The sequence below is a fragment of the Heteronotia binoei genome, chromosome 18, assembly GCF_032191835.1.
Source record: "Heteronotia binoei isolate CCM8104 ecotype False Entrance Well chromosome 18, APGP_CSIRO_Hbin_v1, whole genome shotgun sequence".
Classification (NCBI taxonomy): Eukaryota; Metazoa; Chordata; class Lepidosauria; order Squamata; family Gekkonidae; genus Heteronotia; species Heteronotia binoei.
The window spans coordinates 45,281,375-45,296,384 of record NC_083240.1 but is presented as its reverse complement, the minus strand read 5'-3'; the positions used below and the strand labels follow the sequence as shown (position 1 = coordinate 45,296,384).

The following is a 15,010-nucleotide window of genomic DNA, read 5'->3' as shown; positions in this document are numbered from 1 at the left end:
CTTTATCTGAAGTATCTTTGGGGACCAATATATTCTTACCCCTTTATGTTTTGCCCATAGGTCATTATGATAAGTGTGTCTTTGCCCTTCGGGAAGAGAACAAGAGCGACATGAATGCCGTCCTGAACTACATCTTCTCTCATGCTCAAGTCACCAAGAAGAACCTTCTCGTGACAATGCTCATTGTACGTTGTGCTCTTGAGAGCTCTCTCCCCGTTTTGTTCCTTCTTAGCCCTTGTTACGTATAAACGAAGTCATTTGGCAGAGTTCGGATGCTGTCGTCTGATCTGGCCCATTGTTGTCAAGAAGGTTCCTCAGCTGTTCTACACATATAGGGATGGAATTCTAGCAGCCCCTTTGCATATTAGGCCACGCAACCCTGATGTAGCCAATCCCCCAAGATCTTACAAAAAAGAGACTTGTAAGCTCTTGGAGGATTGGCTACATCAGGGGTGCGTGGCCTAATATGCTAAGGAGCTCCTCCTAGAATTCCACCCCTGGTATTTTCCTTTGTCCAGAGCTTGGGGGTGGAAGTTCTGTTGAAAATCTGATGGTGCCTTTATATTACAGGTACACCCACTCTGTCTGTACATGTCTCTTTAAGGTCTCAGGTAGAGAAGTTTCCCCCACCTCTCACCTTTGAGCTGGGGGTCCTCAAGTAATGCATGGGCTGTATCTCTGTGAGTTGCAGCTCCTTCCGAAATATCTGAATGCTATAGTTCATTGATCCCTTGCACTGTTACAAGCCTTGAAAAGGCAAGGCAGAGAAGCTGTGAGTGCGAAAGAGATTCCTTTCCAGTTTGTGGCCCTGAGCAAGATAATAGCAGCTGTGATAGTTTGAAGTTGGATTTGGAAGCTGATGACGGACTCATACTGCTGCATTATCAATAAGTACCAATAAGTATGACATTACCACTTTATTTAGACAGAAAAAAAGTCTTTCCTGATTGCAGATATTGAAGCCAAGTCTAAGATTTGTGCACTGAATTTCCCACACGGAAGTTGAAATGGAGGATGGGTGGGTACAGTAGCTAGTTCTGACCCAGGTTCACTGTCACGCTTGGTTCACTTCAGCTGATAAGGGAAGCCTCTAAAAATGCAGCTGTCCACAGTGTGCAGGATTGCCAGGCCTCTCAGTGGATGTGTGTGTGGGGAAGGGGGGCGGGGTCCACTGCCAACAGAAGCTTGATCCACTTGCTCTGAGGGGGCACTGCGATACAAACCACCCTTTGGTCTAATAGGCTGATCTGCAAGAGGGCTGGTCCTGAATTTCTGGACCTGTTCTGGTTGGATGACTCTCTGAACAAAGGCCCACATATACCGTCTTTTTAGATGGTTGGTCACACTTTGCATCCTCCAGTCTCTCTGCAGCCCTACAGAGAGAGCAGCTGGGGCAGCATCTGAGGGTTTTGCCAGCTCCAACTTCCCCTGCCCCCTTTTTCTGTAGCAGAGCAGTAATGATGAAATGGGACAGCCTGGGCTTATTCCAGCCTCAGCTGTTTTGGGCTGCTAAAGGAGCCTGGAGTACCAACATTAGTAAAATGTAGAATTAGAAATGGTCTAAAGAAGGAAATGTAAGATTCGCCTTGAGTTTGGAAACCAAAAGCTGACTTAGCAGTGGTTCCACTAGCAGGTATTTTCTTTCCCTGTTAATCTTTTGGACTGGTGTAGAAACAGTGCAGCCTCTCTTCATATATAAAATTGTATGTGTATGAGAAAGCGTTCTTCCAACAAAAGGACACCCCTTCCCCCCGCAAGGAATGAGCTCAAATGCCAAAGCTGCAAATATAAGGTGTTGTGCTTAGCCTTAAAGCAGTATAAATCAGCATCTGCAAAACTCGCTATGCAGCCTGAAGGTAGTAACCTTTCTATCATGGTCTGAGGACTCTCGACTTAAAGATGAGTTTGGGTTTGTTTGTCAGAAACTGATCTTAGACTGAGCGCTGGAAAGGATGAACGAAGCCATGGTGACGCACCTCACTTTCCTGCTTCCTAAGTGTACGAGGGAGAAATTTGACAATTTTAGAACAGGGCTGCAGCTGAGCCAAACACATTTTATGGAGCACGTGGGAGATTTAACGCTGCGATTGACAGCATCAATCATAGCCTGTCTTGCACTTTCAAAGATGCTAATTAATTGAGTTCTGCCTCCCAAACCACCAACCTCCCCCTCCTTTTTGCTAAAGACTTTGTGGGTTCCTGTCACTAGCTATCGACTTGCCAAACTGCAAAAGCGAAAGGAGGAAATCCCTCCTTGAAGAGCAGCTGATGGGCGACGTCTTCCCAAAACGGCGGTCGGGTTTCTTAAATACTAATTTGTAAGAGATATAAGTACCTGCCTTCCTCTCTCCCTTTCCTCTGTGCCCCCCCCGCCTTTCTCTCTCCCACCCCCACCCCCTTTCTTTTTTTGCGGTGTGATTGTAAGTAACGCTTGCCTTAAGAATCTCATTATTTGAACACGGAGCCATATTTCCTCTGAGAATTCTGGAGTAGCTTTGAGCCGAGGCTGTTCATTTCTCAAGTAATCATGCCGGCATGATGGAGAGAGAAAATGGCAGCTGTTTGCAGCTCAGGCCTTCAATTTTCTTCAGAGTCCAGTCACTCAAGTGTGTAATTACATGGGGGTGCTGGAGAGGCGTTAGGCCTTGTCAAAGAACCCGTCTGAGGCGCCGCGCGCCGCCTTTGCCAATCAGGGCAGGCCAGAGCCAATGGAACGCCACCGCGCCGCTTTGTTTTTTCTCTTGTTGTTTGATGATTTCTTCTTGTGAGGAAGGGACTTTAAACTTCTTTTCTTCCCCCTTCCCTCCCCCAACCTTTTTTTTTTGTTGTTCACCTGTGCAAGCCGTGAGCAGTTTGAGAAGTGAAAAGGAATTGACTGGCTCTGTGGCAATCCCTGACCCCAGGCCCACTGAAAGAGCCTTGCTGGATCAGACCCAGAGGTCTGGCTGGCCCAGCAGGCTCCTGCCAAAGTAGCCAGCCAGGTTTATTTCTTAATTTTTTTCTCCAGGGCAGCTAAGATAGTCTCCTCTCCTCACAACAGCTGAGTGAACAAGAGTGTCTGGTCTGTGGCTTGAGCTGTGAGGCAGGGTGGAGCCAGGGGTGTGGAGCTCCCTGCTGTCTGAGGAAGTGGAAGCCCCAAGGCAGAGCAGTTCTTTGCCTCTCAGTGACTGTCCCTAAACGTGGAGGCTGCATTCAGGCACTGAGACAAACGATCATCGTGAAAGGTTCTCCAATGAATTGATTTTGAATTTTCTTTTGATGTAATCTAAGCTGGTAACTGCCACTGCATTTTTGTAACGGTGCTTGACCAGGGAACTTACTTCTCGTGGGAGGCACAAGGAGACACCTGCTAGTCAACAACTTCCCCGTTAATCCCCTTCTCTTAAATTGGGCTCCTGTCGTTATTATTGATGCTGATGGTATATTCAGCCGAGAGGCCAGATAACTTCATAAAAGGATTCCTGCTCCCCTCCCTCAGCCTCACTTGCCTCCAAGTCTCTTTCGCACGCTCGGGTGCTTGAAGCTTGCCTTAATCGGCATCACATCATTCTTCCATCCATTCAGTGCTGTGACCTCTGACAGGCAGTGGCCCTCCTCGGAAGGGCTTGAGCAGGAAGAAGGGTTTTCCTAATGTGGAGGCACCTGGGGTCTTCTGCCTTTTCTGAAAGTTAACACGAAATAAACCTATGAACCGCCATCCTGTGCCAGTCCATCCAGTTCAGTATTGTCTACTCTGGTTGGCCTCAGTTTGCCAGGCCCTTCCCCAGGATCTCCTGGGATCCTTCAGATGGTGAAGCCAGGCACTCAACCTCTGATCTTTAAAAAAAAATTACTTTAAATTAGGGCTGCCAAGCCCTTGGGCTGGGTGGGTGGGGTTCTCCCACCCTGGAGGTTTCCAACCTGCCAGCCCACATTAGGCCACCAAGGGGAACCTCCCCTGATGTCACTGGCCGCTCTAGGTGTTTCCGGGAAAACTCTATGGTTTTCCCAGATGCTCTAGCAATTTAAGAGGGAAAATTCTATGGTACATAGAAAAAAGTCCCCTGCTGGAGGCCGCGGGGGACTTGGCAACCCTACTTTAAATTCAGATCCTGCCCTCTCTGCAAATGGACTCAGGGCGGCTAACAACAACCAACAAATTACATATTAAAATCACTAAAAACAATACAGATCTAAAAACCATAAATACATCAATATGGTGCTGTTCACAGCTTCTTATGGCGGTTAACAGCTTCTTCAGTGCGCCAGATCAATTTCTATTAATCTCTTAAGTTGGTCTATCCGTCGGTGGTCCTTGAGACATTATCTAAGTGCTCATAGTTAGTATTCACTCAGTTACTAGGGTGGCAGCGCTCTCCCATTCAGATGTCATAGGTTAATCAAAATAATTCTCTTTTATAGACCGTACAGAATTGGGAAAGATCCCGCAGGGCCTGTATGGGAGGGCGTTCCACAGTGCCGGTGCTGCCGCCAAGAAGGCTGTGGCCCTTGTAGAGCTCATCTGGCCTTCCTTGGTCTGGGGATGGAAAAGATGTTGCCCTCCTGAATGCAGTGCTCTCTGGGGAACATGTGGGGAAAGGTGGTCCCGTAGATGGGCAGGCATGTCAAGCAAGAGCTCTGCCCCGAGACACAGCTCCTTCCCCTGTGCTGTAGGTCAGTCATGACAGGTTTGGAATCTGCCTTCCCGTTGTTGGGCTTGATGAGTCTTGGATCCAGTGGGTGGCTTGGTATGTTTCATGCCTTGAGAGCAAGAGAGAGATGGAGGTTGCCTCCCTTGTTCTCTTTGCACCTCACGGGACAAACATTTGCAAACCTGTTTTTGTGATTATTTTCTCCAGGATCAGCTGTGTGGGAGAGATCCAACCCTGACGGATGAACTGATCAATATTCTGACAGAGCTAACCCAACTCAGTAAGACCACCAATGCCAAGGTGGCACTGCGAGCCCGCCAGGTAAGGGCCGTTCTTCCCGCTCTCCGAGAGGTTGCAGGGCAGACTGGCTCATGTGGCACTTCTGATTCCCCAGGCTTTTGGGTGGGTTTTTTAGGGGTGGGTGGGTGGGATGCTCTACCCCTCCATTGGGGGTGGTATTGTTGTTGTTATTATTAGTTATATTCTGCCCGTTCCCCCATTTGGGGGGCTCAGAGCGGAGTACATCATAAATAGTAATAAAATCACAATAAAATTACAATAGCATCACAATAAAACCAATTACAACAATTAATAAAGTACAGCAGGATGGTCCAGCTAGATGACAAAACAGAATAGTTTGGCAGAATGGTACTACATAATAGGACAGTAGAATAGTACAGCAGTACAGTAGGGGAGGCCAACCGATCTAATGGATAGATGCCCGTCTCCTCATCCAAAAACCTGGCGAAACAGCTTTGTTAGGTATCCCTAACCTGTCAGTGAGTTTTCATTATTGTTCAAAGTGTCTCAGTTTTTCCCCTCATACTGTTTTAGATTTTTTCCTTGTCATTTATTTTATTGTTAAGAACATAAGAGAAGCCACGTTGGATCAGGCCAATGGCCCATCCAGTCCAACACTCTGTGTCACACAGTGGCCAAAAAACCCAGGTGCCATCAGGAAGTCCATCAGTGGGGCTAGAAGCCCTCCCACTGTGCACCCCCCAGCACCAAGAATACACAGCATCTCTGCCCCAAACATAAGAGAAGCCATGTTGGATCAGGCCAGTGGCCCATCCAGTCCAACACTCTGTGTCACAGAAGAACATAAGAGAAGCCACGTTGGATCAGGCCAATGGCCCATCCAGTCCAACACTCTGTGTCACACATGGGCCAAAAAACTCAGGTGCCATCAGGAGGTCCATCAGTGGGATTTGTATGTCATACAAATTGTTGCATTGTAGCTATCCTAAATTTGATGCTTGGAAGCTGCCTCACTTGCCAAGCTGAGCACATTGTGTATAAAATTTTATTTATTTCTGAGATTTCTCTGGGATCTCTGAAAGGCAACCCGTGGTATCCCTTTTGTTGCGTACTTCTGATCTTCTTGGGGGGGGGGGGGTTGCCCCTAAAAGCTTCTTGAGCAGGACCCTCCAAAAAGTTATAGCTATCAGTATGATCAAAAGTGAAAACAACCTTATATCTTTTATATCTTCCCAATGGGGGCACAAAGCATTGTACATCATTCTCCTCTCTTCCATTTTCTCCTCACAACAACCCTTTGAGGTAGGCTAGGCTGAGAGAGTCTTAACTGACCCAAGATTGCCCAGCGTGGCAGAGTGGGGATTTAAGACACATCCTGGTCTGACTGCACTATGCAGCCTCTGATCACACTACACCACACTTACAACAATACATCACTCACAGCCCACACCCTGAAGTTAAGAAAGGAAAAAAATATATCATTTTTTAATGTTCAGGTTTCAGTTTTAATGATGCTAGGTTGATACACTGGACTTTTTTCTTTTTCTTTTGGAGAAAGGTGACGGGGGTGGAGCTGCAATTGGTCAGTCCAATCATACATCTGCTGAGGGTAGTGATGTTGAGGATGTGCTTTAATGTATTTAGGTCGCTATTGAAATGTTACCTTGTTGGAATCCTTACAACAGCCCTGTGAGGTTGGAGGCCCTTTCCTGACATGGAAGAGTTAAGCCGTCTGAAGTTTTTTGGTTATCGAGGACAGGAGACTGGAGCAGAGGAGGCACGAGAGAGGCTTATAAAATCAGGCTGAATTTTGGAAGAGTGGGGAGAGAGTCATTTTTCTTCCCCTCCCATAGCACAATCATTTGCAGGCACCTGGTAAAAGTTGATGGGCAGTAGATTCAGATCGGACGAAAGGACGTGCTTCTTTACTCAAAGACTCCAAAGAGGAGAGTTTCAGGTTGTGTGTGTGTGTCGCAGTAGCTTCTCTTTCTCTTCTTCGCAAAGCCGGTATTGGGGGAGGGGAAGAGGAGGCAGGAATGAATCCCAGATATCCCAACTCAGTGGGGCAGTGAGGAGGAGCAGTGCATGATGTTGGTTCCCGGAAGCAGGAGTGACGAAGCAGGCCTGAGACCAGCTGGCTCACTCTGGCAGCCAGTGCTCCCTCTAAGCTGTGGAGCCTTGTGAGCAAAAATTCTACATTGTGAACTACCACTGGCATTAAACTTGTGAGCTCCTGCATAAATTAGCTTGTTCTGGGGCCATTTTTCCTGAGGTAAGACAAAAATATGTGAGCTGGAGGCTAAAAAACTGTGAGCTAGCTCACACTAACTCAACTTAGAGGGAACATTGCTGGCAGCACCCTTATGAGGGTGGGAGTGCCTCTTGTAGGTCGCTTTCTGGCTGTCAGCCATGCTTGATCCTGGGCTGGTGGTCTTCAGAAACAGCAAAATAAAATTGATTAGGTCTAGTTCCAGTGTTGCTAACAATGCAGCCTTGTAGGCTGTAATGTTGCTCCAGTGCTAGTGTCATCGTTAGGTCTGTAGGCTTTTGAGCTTATGGTGCAGACCCCTCTGAAGGTAGCACCAGAGGCCAGGGGTCCAAGCTGAGAAGGGGGCCAGAAAAGGAAAGCGGAAATGCGAGCTGTCAGACAAGAGAAGAGGGTAGGACTGATCAAGTTTGGGCAGGAGAATCAAGAGGCTACATGAGGCAGACAGATGAGCAGAGGGGAGAGGATGAGAGAGAACCAAAGACTCTCACAGTTCCCCAGGGAAAGAGTCACACCTGACCTGGAAGTGGTCGTAACCAGGTGAGGTCAAAAGGAACCATTTTGGTAGTGGGCGGAGCTATGCTGGAAGATACAAGACTGCTTGTTTCTTCCTCAGGCTTGGTGCATTTATTGGGAGGCTTCTAACACTGACAGATGGTGAGTTCTTCTAGATGTGGATGTGGCATGAGAGCCATGTTTTATGCCACTCCGTTGTTTCCTCTATTCTTCTTCAGCAGGGTATGCCTTAGTTCCTTGTTTCCATCCTGTTTCCAGTCTTCCTAGACCTGATAAGGGTTCCTTTTAGCTTAATTCTCCCATACACTATGCCCAGAGTGGCTAACAGCAACATGCAGTGAAAATGATAAATACCCAATATTAATAATAAAACAGCAGCAAAAAGTAAAATAAATAATTTCAGCAGGAGTATTAGAAGACCCATCAAAACAGGTTCAGTATATCACAGTTTCAATGAAAGTTATTCTGTTTAAACTATGGCCATATTCACAAAAAGAAACCCAAGTTTTTTTTCCCCATCTGGTGCATAAAATTTAAATTATTAGGTGCTGGGTGAATGGCTTTCTTTATGAGGAGGTGCTACCACCAAGAAGGCACTGTCTGTGCACACCACTCGTGTTACTTCTGAAGGCTTACAGATTAGGGGATCATGTCTTGATTGATGCCACAGAAAATTTATAGTCCTTTGTTTGTTTGGATGATTTATGGGCCACTATGAACAATAGTATGGGTGCTGTACTGCAGCTTAATAACTTCAAAAAACTGTGGATAGAGCAGGGCTTTTTTTGTAGCAGGAACTCCTTTGCATATTAGACCACACACCCCTGATGTAGCCAATCCTCCAAGAGCTTACAGGGCTCTTACAGGACCTACTGTAAGCTCCAGGAGGATTGGCTACATCAGGGGTGTGTGGCCTAATATGCAAAGGCCTGCTACAAAAAATGCCCTGGATAGGAGGCTGCGGGGGGTAGGGGTGGGGACAGAGTAACACAGGGCTCCCTTCTTATTCCTCTTTGGAATATACCATTTGAATGGCTGTGCAGGTAAGGGAAGTTGTTGGATCATCTCTGCAGTGCAATGCCCTGTTCGCCAGGAGTTGGTCACCACCCAAATAAGCAAGGCATCCACCAAAATACATTAAGATTGGGATCCTTGGAACAAAGCAGGATACGCTGCCTGGAATTCATAAGGAGCAAAAGAACTGTGGCTGGTAAAGAGAAGGTAGCGGTATCTGAGTGGCTCCCTGGGGGCAGCTGGAAATTAGTTTCTTTTTTAGAAATGAAATAAGAAAAAAAAATCTTGATATGTGTCCCTTTTCCCTCAAGGTTACCCATCTTAGATTCCAATTTAAATACAAGATGTACACCTGGAGAGCTCTTTTTAAGCCTGTCTCGGCAGCGAGTGGCTTCTCTATATAATTAAAATAGTGGGGGGAAAGACCGAGAAGGATCTAATTGTCTCTCAATAATTCTACCCCCCTGGAAGCTTGTTTCCTCTCTGTGCTATCCTGATTTCCATTCTAAAAGTCTTGCAGCAGGGAGGCTAGCTTAAGGGGGGGTGTAGAAATCTCTGCCTTGCCCCCCCCTTAATTCCAGTGCAGGAGCATTGAAAATGAGCAGGCGTTTGAAGCCGTTCGGTGACCTTTTCTGTCTTCTGCCGAATTGCAACCCCTGCCCTTGAACGACTCAGCGTTACTGAACCTCTCAGCGGCATGCCGGGGATGCTGCCGATCTTGCAAGAGGTCTTTATTGTGCTGCTGCTGCTGGGCATGGTGGCGGCGTCCCTTTCCCTCTTCTTGTTGATTTGCTGCTCTCGAAGCTGAGCCCGAGTCCTCCTCCAGGGCTTCGTTTCTTGACATGAGAGTTCTTTGGCTTCAGCTTTGCCCTGCCTTTAGAAGCCCTTCCTCTGCATTGTCAAAGTTGCAGACTACGGTTGGTTTCCACCAAGGGTCTAAGGAGATGAAACACCAGCAGATCTGTGATTAGATCTCTGCAGCCTTTTAAGAACAGAAACAGGTATGGGGCTCTGACTTGGATGGGGGACCACACAGGGTTGCTTGCCAACTCTGGCCTAGGAAATTCCTGGAGATTTGGGGGCAGTGCCTGTGGAAGGGGAGCTTTGGGGAGGGACTTTTGCCTAGAATCTGTGATGCACCACAGAGTTTGTCCTTTGGAGCTGCCATTTCCTCCAGGGGAACTGATCTCCCTAGTCTGGAGACCTGCTGTAATTCTGGGGGCTGGCAACCCTAGGGCTGTAGTGAGGAAGGGTGTGTGTGTGTTAAGAAGAAGATGATATTGGATTTATATCCCGCCGTATACTCTGAATCTCAGAGCAGTCACAATCTCCTTTGCCTCCCTCCCCCACAACAGACACCCTGTGAGAGAACTCTGAGAGAAACCCTTTCAAGGACGACTCCCACAAGAGCTATGGTTGGCCCAAGTCCATTCCAGCAGGTGCAAGTGGAGAAGTGGGAAACCAAACCCCGTTCTCCCAGATAAGAGTCCACACACTTAACCACTACACCAAACTTAAGCTCTCCCATCTCCCCACATGGTTTTGCTGATTGAAACTAATCTGCCCCCTCTTTGATATCAGCCCTGGAGGGGAAAAAGAGAAGTGCCTGTCTCTGCCTCTGCCCCAGCTTTTGAAGTTTACAGCTGTATTTCTAAGGGGCATATTAGTTTTGATTCATGAAAGTGGAAGAGCTAATTCCCCGCCCCCCCCCCCCCCCACCCCTGCATGGCCCTTCACTACTATGTTGTGGGTCAGGTTGTGGCTCTCTTGACATCTCTTGGAGTTAGGACCTTAAGGCCATAATCCTCGGCATGCTTCTTGGGAGTAATCACCACCGAGTACAGGAGGAGGTGAATTCCTGTGAGATGTTGAATCGGCGAGGGCCCATTTTAACTGGTGGAGTTGCAATTTTAAAGGCATGCTTGTTTTTTAAAATCTTGAGCCTGTTTTGGCTACAGTTGGGGGAATGGCCTTTCTGAGTCAGACAGAGGATCTAATCTAGTCCATTATACTGGTTCCAAGGGTGGGCATCCCCTAGTTTCCGAAAAGCACAAGGACACAAGGGCAATAGATTTGCCTGGGGCTTTTCTTGTAGCAGGAACTCTTTTGCATATTAGGCCACACACCCCTGATGTAGCCAATACTCCTGGAATTTACAGTAGGCCCTGTACTAAGAGCTCTGTAAGCTCTTGGAGGATTGGCTACATCAGGGGTGTGTGGCCTAAAATGCAAAGGAGTTCCTGCTACAAAAAAGCTCTGGGTTTGCCTGTTGTCTCTCTTCTCCCCCAACAGCTGGTATTCAGATATTCACTGCCTCTAAACATGAAGGATCTGTATAGCTTTGCATTTGCTTTGCAGGTTTGTTGTAAGAATAATAAAGGTATGTGATGATGAATGTGTAGTGACAAAAAAACAAATGCCCCGTGTCATTAATTGCTAATCACTAAAGCTCATTCACTATCAAATAGTCCCTTTTGCCTGTAGTTTGTTCCATAGTTTGGGAAGCTGAGGTACAGAAACAAAATCTGACTTTTCAGTAAGTTTATAGCTTTGCTGGGATTTCAACTCTGCATTCCGGTTGCAACTTCTTTGCCTGGAAGATGAAATGCAATCCTTGCAATTGCTACTGTGCCCTTCCCTCTCTTTCTAGGTCCTCATCGCATCCCACTTGCCTTCTTATGAGCTCCGACACAACCAGGTGGAGTCCATCTTCCTTTCGGCCATTGATATGTACGGGCACCAGTTCTGCATTGAGAACTTGCAGGTGAGGATGTTGCGACTGAATTTGAATTTCTGATTTCTGTTACACTTTTCAGCATACAATGCTTTTGATGGTGGTCTTTGCTTTCATATGTTATTCCTCTTTATCCCAAAGACCGGTGGAGCTGGTGAGCTCTGCCACTTTTCAGGCTTTGGATCCACCTTTAACCCCTAGTTTTGCTTTGGGTTTGCCAACCCACTTCAGCTGTAGGTTCCAATTCTGAATGGCTGGGTGCTCATAAGCCATGCTTTGTCAGATGCTGTGATAAATCATGGTTAGTCTTCCTTAAACATGGTTTGATGCAGGACTTTTTTTGAGCAGGAACGTGCAGGAACGCAGTTCTGGCTGGCTTGGTGGCAGGGGGTGTGGCCTGATATGCAAATGAGTTCTTGCTCTGTTTTTTCTACAAAAAAGCCCTGGGTGAAACAATGGTGATGTCAGGGGTGTGGGCTAATATGCAAATGAGTTCCTGCTGGCTTTTTCTGCAGAATGGCGCCTCAGTGTTTCCCATATTTTTGATGGCTGAACACTTTTTAAACATCACATTTTGAGTCATAGTTTCCTCTTCTGGCTAAAAAATTACCAATTTTTAGCGTGTGAAAGGATCTTAGAAAAGACCTTCCCCTGAATCAGGTTTCTGTGGGAACCCTATTCTGAGTTCTACTCCTCACTGGAAAGAGTGGGAAGTTTCCTCCAGGGAGTAGGTAATCGTGTGGCATATCTACATCAGGAGTAGATGTGGTCACTCAGTTACATCTAACGCAGGCACACAGCTCAATTACCACAACCCCACTTCCCACCAATAAGCATTGGTTAGGATTCTGGAAGCAGCAAGGCCAAATCAGAGATCATACAGAGGCACAGTGGCAGCCTCCCTTTTGGATGGGTGCTTAGCCTTCATAGAGGCTTTGACTAAGCATCATGGGTGGGGGAACAAATTTTCATTCAGATTTCCTCCAGACAAACCATTAGTTAGTCCACCCTGGCAACATTAAGATTAGAATTCTGTTCTTTGAAAAAATGTCTCTTTCTTTTCCCCTCCTAGAAACTTATTCTTTCGGAGACATCCATCTTTGACGTGCTTCCAAACTTCTTCTATCACAGCAACCAGGTGGTGAGAATGGCAGCTCTGGAGGTAAGCTTCCTCTTGTTTCACAGGATTGAAAAAGAAAGTGCATTTATCCCCAAAGACCTGTGGAGCTGGTGTCATTCTTTGTTATGGTCATTTGACCAATCATGTAACTCGTTTACCTGTAAAAAATTCAAAGCATAAATAACCAGATAAAACAATTCTAAAGGAAGTGCATTTCTCTCTTCTGGGCTGTTGGCCTTTTACTAAGTCAAAAAGAAGTGCACTGCAGAGCTTCTGAAATGTTTCTCTCAGTATTACTTCAGTGTTTTCAAGCCACCAGTGCTAGCAACACTGTTGAAAAGGAATCAGGGAAACTTTGGGATTCATGCTCAGGTATTGGTATGCAGCATATGTATCCTTGTACCACCTCAAAATGCATGAGAAGACAACTGTTCTTGGAAACAATTCTGCCTCAAAATCCAGCGGCACATGGACGTGTCAGCTTTCCTGTGCAGAGGGGCTTTAACTTCAAGGTACTGAAATTCTTTAAGAGTGAATTCATTTCTCAGAGTTGGTTTTCTTTGGGTTTTTAATCCCAGGTATATGTTCGAAGGGCGTACATTGCCTATGAGCTGAACAGCGTCCAGCATCGGCAGTTGAAAGACAGCACCTGCGTAGTAGAGTTCCAGTTCATGTTACCTACATCTCACCCAAACAGGTACTGCTGAAATGATTTTCAGGGAGGTGGTGGCAGTGGTGGGAAGACAGAGAGAGAGAACTCGTAGAAGTTTTATAGGCCCCTATTCTGTTGCATTGTGGGAAAACACGGCAGATAAGATCAGGAAGTGCGGGTGGCGTTTGTGCACTGGTTGCATCAAAAGCTGGAAGTTGAATCTGGTCAGAGCATCTGCTAGTGGCCTCCAATGAAGACCGTTTCTGAGCAGGCATTCATTTATAGCTGATTTTCTCCATGCTGCAGCAAAGACTGACCTCTCTTTTTTCCCCTTCATCCACAAACAGGACATCTCCAGTGGAGTATAATGTTTGTGATGAGCAGTTTCTGTGGGGAAACTGTAATGCGCAGGTCACTCCTTGATGGAATTAACCTTGGGACTTCTCAGTTTTGAAGCTGAAGGGTGTGCCTGGCTCCGTAGCTTAAGAGACAGGCAGTCATGGCAGTTCACCCAATAGTCTTGTCTTCCTTTTTCCTATCCTCCTCCTCCTTCTTTTGTATATTTGTGTGTGTGTCTGCACCTGGAAGTCACGTTGACCTCTGGTGACTGACCCTTGCAGGGCACCTGGAGGATATTCAGAGAGGTGGCTGAATAAGCCTGCCTCCACCTCCTGATGGGGTATTCCAAGGACGGTCTCCCACCCAGGTTCTAACCACAGTCGACTCTGCTTAGCTTTCAAGATCTGATGAGATCAGGCTTGCCTGGGCTATCCAGGTCAGGGCCTTTTCCCTGTCATTTGATGGACTTTCTGATTGTTGATTATTTTAAAAAGTGTACTGCGTGAACATCTGTGCTTTTGTTTGTTCATTTGTTATATTTTTAAATGACAGATAATGGTGTACAACTGTTCCTGGGGGGGTGTTGAAGAGGTTTAGGCTGATCCTGCGTGCAGCAGGGGGTTGGACTAGATGGTCTGCATAGCCCCTTCCAACTCTGTGGTTCTATGATTCTGGGCAACATCCCAGCCACTAGCCAATCAGGGTCTACTCCTGCTGTTCTTTTAACAGCAGCCTGATACATGGCTAATACAGTTTTTTTTTCTTTCTCTGTATCTTCCTGCTAGGAGAAATACCACCTCTTGAATTGCAGTGTTACAGGCTTCTTTGAATGGCCCAGGATTAGGGTAATTTTAAAAAACTGATAAATCTGAGAGGAAAGGAAAGACACTTCTGGGGATATTCTTGTAGGTGGGATGGAGAGAGAAAAAGAATGTTGGATCACACACCATTAGGTAATTCTATTAGTCAACTGAGACCTCTTTGTTTTAAGAGGCCATTACCTAACACAAAAATTCTTGTGTGCGCGTTTGTGTGCTAGTGTGTTGTGAGAGAATTGTTGTGAGGCTTACCCACAAGGATGGGTGCCTGCTGCATCTCTGCATGATTCACTGCCCTGGCCCTGCAGCACCGTGGGGTGGCAGAACAGACTGGTACCACTTTGGACTTCAATGTGTGGAGATGCCATTTCCCAAATGTTTCCCCAAGTTAAAACTCCCTGCAAGTTGAAAACACCCCTCCTCCCAAACCTGCAAGCAAAGTAAGAAGAATGGGTTCCAACCCTTTAGCCTGAAGGAGAGACTCACACAGGGGGGCAATTCAAAAGTGTGCTTCTCTGACTTGCAGTTCATAGTGGCCAAGTCCACTTGACCATCTCAGGATTAGACTGCCCTACATGTCGTAGATCAGGCCGAAGCCTTGGTGGCATGGTGAAGGCGGTGGATATGAGGTATTTCTGTTATATGTATATGTAAGTTTG

At 46.6% G+C, this 15,010-nt stretch overlaps 1 protein-coding gene across 2 annotated transcripts in view; it reads left to right on the top strand.

Annotated features, from left to right (window-relative positions):
- The window catches only part of ACACA (acetyl-CoA carboxylase alpha), a 291,537-nt gene that overhangs the window by 104,147 nt on the left and 172,380 nt on the right, over nt 1-15,010 (top strand). For both annotated transcript variants that reach the window (XM_060259542.1, XM_060259543.1), the window contains 5 exons: nt 61-185; nt 4,839-4,952; nt 11,339-11,452; nt 12,495-12,584; nt 13,121-13,239. In XM_060259542.1, coding sequence (XP_060115525.1) covers nt 61-185; nt 4,839-4,952; nt 11,339-11,452; nt 12,495-12,584; nt 13,121-13,239 — 562 coding nt within the window. The remainder of the gene's footprint in view (nt 1-60; nt 186-4,838; nt 4,953-11,338; nt 11,453-12,494; nt 12,585-13,120; nt 13,240-15,010) is intronic.